At 36.4% G+C, this 5,603-nt stretch overlaps 1 protein-coding gene across 1 annotated transcript; it reads right to left on the bottom strand.

Moving 5' to 3' along the window:
* Positions 1–220: 220 nt before the first annotated feature.
* LOC107800806 (uncharacterized) lies at positions 221–2,446 on the bottom strand. Its single transcript, XM_016624042.2, has 2 exons — positions 1,757–2,446; positions 221–569 (listed from the first exon to the last, which is right to left on the bottom strand). The coding sequence occupies exons 1-2, from the start codon at positions 2,366–2,368 to the stop codon at positions 495–497; spliced, it is 687 nt and encodes a 228-aa protein (XP_016479528.1). The 5' UTR covers positions 2,369–2,446; the 3' UTR covers positions 221–494.
* Positions 2,447–5,603: the final 3,157 nt, after the last annotated feature.

A 5,603-nucleotide genomic window follows, 5' to 3' on the forward strand; every position in this document is an offset into this window, starting at 1 on the left:
CTCGAGTGGCCGAGAATCTGAGAATATGATTACTAACTATGGTTAACTACTAGTTCTACTTCATATACTAAACTATTATAAAGAAAACCCTTCTCGAAGTTTAATGATCAAAGTTGACATATGGAAAACCGTAAGACTGTTATGACTTGGCAACGGTTAATTAACGCAGAATCATGTTCAAGTCCATTAATAACGCAGAGGTAAATGATGAGATCAGAAATTGGCAAATAAACAAATGAAATTTATATAATAGAAGAAAGTGGGAGGTAAAGAAGAGCGTCCAAAACGAGTAAAAGTAGTGAAGACATAGTACAATCTCTACCCTTCCACGAAAGAATATAAAAAAGGAGCCAATGTGGCCAAATCTCTAAACGGATCCAAATGAGGACCCCGTGACCATAAAGCACCAGAAATAACCAAAAGATAAATTATACATGTCAACATCAAAATGATAAAATACTGGACAAAATATGTTTAAGAAAAAAGTAGCCTCTTTAGAACAAGAGCCAGCTCATCACAGCCCATCCAGCTACCAAGCTTCCAAGCATCTTCAATTTCTCTGCTCCACTCTGCATTAGATCCACAATATATTAGATTAATATTTAATTAATCTTTTAAAATTAAAGTGCCAGATCCAAAACATATATTTATTGCTTTAAACGGTAACAATTTCTAGAAATGGAGAAACTTTAATTTAATGTAATAAAATCAGTATATCAATTATCAAATGAGTATTATATTATCCTTTTTAATAATGCAAATGCTGAGCAGGAAGATTAAAGTAACACGGCACAGGTTTCGTGTGCATGTGCATTAAAAAGACACCACCACTGCTGCCTCGTGCTTAGCGACCAATGATGTGCTTTCTCGAAAATATTACTGTTTGGTTTCGAAAACACTACAATTAAAGAAGATCAGAAGCCAGTTAAAAAAAAGGGAAGATCAGAAGAATCTTTGGCTGTCTCCGTGCAGTGAGCTAATTAATACGTAAGCTAATAACTCTATGCATTAGTATTAACAAAATTCCACCGACACCATATGCTATTGTGCGCCTCGGTGACCAATACACGAATTAACAGACATCAAATGTCAATGTGCAAGTGTGTTAACCATGCTATGAAAAGTCACATCTTCAGATGCCATCAAATGTGCAACAGATGGACGTGTCTTTAATAAAGACCAGCTTGTGCAGCTGTAAAACGTAATTGTTCTTTAATTGATCTACATCCGCAGAATACTAACGTACGCAGCGTCAAAATATTCAAATGAATTTAAATGTGCAGCTATAAATGTAAATGTTCCCTAATGGACCAATATGTGCCCAATCCCGATCGATCACCTAACATTCAACTACACATCTACTAAGTTAAATGAGGAACGAAAACCATAATTATTTAAAGATGAATTTTACAACCTGTTAAATTCTATGCATACTAGAATACTAGTGTAAGTCCCATTCGCAGACCTATGTCATAGAATAAGAGGCCACCGATACCGATAAAATTAAGTAAAAATTCTATGGGTATGTGTTATGTCTTAAAAAAGTACATATATCTATATACCTTCTATATATAAAGCAAATTTAGATTGAATATAAATATACACCCGTTATCTGTAAATCTTGGGTCACTAGAAAAATGAATTAAGTTATTATTAGATCTGGAAGAACATTAGCGGTCGAGCGTATCTTAATTAATTAGACTGTAAAAGAAGATAGATTAAACTAAAAAGAAAAAGAATTAATGAGATTACGTACCTCATCGTTGAGAGATGGACTGGGAGAGTCGGAATCCATGCTAGGTCCAGGAGCTTCAGTAGGAGGAGCAGGTGGGCTCATCATATCAGGAGAAGGTGCTGGTGAAGATGCATGTTTCTTCCCCTTCTTCTTTCCCTTGCCCTTGCTCTTGCTAGGAGCAGGAGCTGGTACTGTCTCCGAAACAGCAGGTGCTAAAACTGGAACAGGAGCAGGTGGAGCAGATGCAGCTGGTGGTGTCGCTGCTACCGGAGCTGGTGCTGGTGGAGATTGCACCGGTGTAACCGCTGGTGGTGGTGAACTCACAGGCACTGCAGCTGGTGGAGAACTAGCTGGTGTTTTAGCTGGTGGTGCTGATACAGGTGGAGTAACAACAGGGGTAGTAGGAGCAGTGGCTGGTGCAGCTGCTGGAGGAGTAGAAACAGCTGTGGGTGGAGCTGAGGCAGGTGCAGTAGCAGGGGCAGGAGTTTTAGGCTTTGTGGGAGCAGCAGCTGGTGGTGTAGTAGCCTTAGCACCAACTGGTGCTTTGGCTGGTGCAGCCGCAGGTGTCTGACCTGTGACACTGGCCACTACAATGCACAAAAATGACACTAAAAATACAATCTTCCTATCCATGGCTTCAAATAATCAAGAATCTATAGAATAGAAGAGATGGTAAATGGAAGAGAGAAGAGAGTGTTATTGTGGCTAAAGAGAGTGAAGTTAAGTGCATATAAGTAGGCGAGTTAAGATGTAGAACAAGGCATAACGGCTAGAGAAGGGTGGACATCTGGGTGGGGCCATGCAAAAACAAACAAAATAAGGCTACTATTGTGTGGCAATTAAACAGGCTGGATTAGGACCCAATTGGCCATGTGATTAGGTAATGGGCCTCACCACGTCAGGTGTTTTGGGTTACGCGGAGTGTAGGTGATTATTGTAGCTGGAACTTTTGATTTGGTGTCTTCGATGGAGGGCAAAGCACACAGCTGGAACATGGTTAGCTGTGGGACCATTTGAATCACAAGCAAATCAAGTCCGTCCGCGATGGCTTTGAGGCGATGATTGTGGAAGAGGATTACTTTAGCTGGACTCTCATTCCACCGACGAGGTAGGACCCTTGCGGTTTGCTATATATTAATATTACTCCCTATTCCAATTTATGTTAACCCGTTTGACTGAGCACGAAATTTAAGAAAAAATGAATACTTTTGAATTTGTAGTTCTAAAAAAGTCAAAAAAGTATTCAGAGTATTTGTATAGTTATAAAAGCTTCTTATTAAGGATATAATTAAAAGTTTAAGCTAAATTGTTTCTAAATTTGGAAAAAGGATATTCTTTTTTAAATAAATCAAAAAGGTAATAAGTTCACATAAACTAAAATGGAAGAAGTACTATTAATTTCTTTTTTTCTAGTTATTTAACAACTTGTTTGGATGATTGTTACACATTATTTCACAATGTATTGTATTGTATAGTATCTTTTGATGAATACAATTTTGGATAGATTGTATCTTTTACTGTTATTTTATGATATCACGCACCAGCATATGAAGAATAAACTAAAGAAAAATTATGATGTGAGGTAAATGTTATAATATAAAAAGGTAAGGTAAATAATAAAATAAAATTATTAATTTTAATAAATGGTGAGATAAGAGAAAAAGATAAGATATCGACGCAAACATATAATACAATAAAATAGCTAACAACCATCCAAACAAGGGTCTTGGGAGTACATTCTTTTACAAAATCTTTTTGAAGACGAAACAAAACTTTAGTCATATTTTTTGTTGAAATTGTCTATAAAACTTCATAAAAAAATTTATCGAAAAGGTTTTGTTGAGACATTTTATAAGATCATTATTTTCAATTCAAACTGTAAGTGAGGATTAGAAAATCATTTTATCATCCAAGCCACTAAAGAAAATATACGTACTTAACCAGGAGTGTCCGTATTGTCGACGTCATGATGGGGTAACGGTAGTATTTCCAAAAAATTCCAAAATATGATATTTTTTAGAGTGATCTTTAATTTTTGAATCTCGTTTCTTCTATCAAGGTCTAAAGTTAAATATGTTACCAATTGGACAAACGAGTGTGGAGCAGGTACGGATAAAAATTCAAAACTATCCACTTTGAGGGCTACTTATATACTTCACCCAAGTATTTCAGAATTTCTGGCTATGGGTCCATGACAATTCGTTTGTTCCCTTTTTTGCTTGGCATATACTACTGCACAACAAAAAATTTAATTTTACAGGGACTGGCTAAATGCTTTGAATTGATTACATTGGAATTGAGCAAAAGATAGCTAAAGACAAATGAAGGAAATAAATAGACAACTCGCCCAATAGTAAAAGAATTGGACATAAAAGTGGAAAAAAGAGAAACACAGAAATATGGAGTCTGGAACCAAAATGTGTTTTTTTTTGGACAAGTAGTACCTTAATAAATGTAAAAAAAAATGATATTTTTATATATAGCGCCCAAATACTGGGCGCTATACATTAACGTTAATTGTGTTGTTAATATATAGCGTCCAGTATTTGGGCGCTATATATAAAAAGCTGACACTAACAGTATAGCGCCTAAATACCCGGCGCTATACATAAAACTTTATGTATAGCGTCCAGTATTTGGGCGCTATACACCTTTTTTTTTGCCCCACCAATAATTCCTGACTTCAATAATTCAAAAGCGTATAATGCCCACTTTTTGGGCGCTATATATAAAAATAAAAAAAAATCCGGCTAGCCATTTCCTATATAAAGAGGTTAGAATTGTATAGAAATTCATTCAAAAAAAAATTTAACTCTTGTTGAAACGTTTATTGTTGTTAAATTCTCCAGCATTTTTCCATTATGTGTGAAGAGCGTAGAATAAGAGTTTCATTATATTGGGGGGTGAGGTTGTGATGGGGAATAACTCTGTGGGCTACAGTTTACCTGCTCAGTGTTATGTTAAATTGTCACTTACAATGGAGTACGATAAATTGATATCGTTGTTATGCAAAAAAAATGAGTGTGAGGAAATGTTCAGTGATACTTAAAGTAACTGAAAGATATCCGTATTCCGTCACTCCACAAGGGGTTGTTTTTTACTCGGAGTTTAACATCGACGATGATGAAACTTTGAGTGATTTTCTGAGGACTCCGGATGAATGCCGGGAATTTCTTGTAATCACAATATTGGAGATGTACATGAATGTCGAAGACGTTCCAAAAAACGAAGTTGTGCGTAGTAGAGATAACCCCCAGTCATCGAGTGGTTAATCTGGAGCAGTTTTTGCCGGACAGGTTCCGGATGAAAGAGTTTTCCTTGATTTAAACTTATCACCGCTGGCGAATGAGCAACGAGAAAATAATTTATACTCTGCTTTTCATAATTCACAAGACGAGTGGTAAACTTCAAATTTCATTTGTGTTAATTATGTATATTTTTGGTGTATTGAATTTGTATTAACACTCATATATTTAATAGGGGGTACCGGCTGAATATGAATTTTACAAGTGGCTCATCCGGTAATCATCACCTAATTGAAAGCGTCCATCATGGAATTTCATCACATTACGACTTGTAAATGAAGTGATATAGCCATATTGAAAGCATTTATTAATTCAGTAGCTTATATTTTTGTTGGTTGTGCAGTGAAAACGAGCAAGTTGAACCACCGGTACTTACTCAATTGCCCGAAAATGACGTATTACATCGGGATCTGGCAGATACATAGAGTGAGGAACAGAACAGTGATTACGATAACAATGCCAATGAATCCGGAGATGAGACACCCTTTCCTCGTGAGGATGGTGAGGATGAGGATGAAGGACCTGATTTGAAGAGAGACCCCCCAAGACGAAGAGTGTACGAG

The sequence above is a fragment of the Nicotiana tabacum genome, chromosome 3 (genome assembly GCF_000715075.1).
Source record: "Nicotiana tabacum cultivar K326 chromosome 3, ASM71507v2, whole genome shotgun sequence".
NCBI classification, from domain to species: domain Eukaryota; kingdom Viridiplantae; phylum Streptophyta; class Magnoliopsida; order Solanales; family Solanaceae; genus Nicotiana; species Nicotiana tabacum.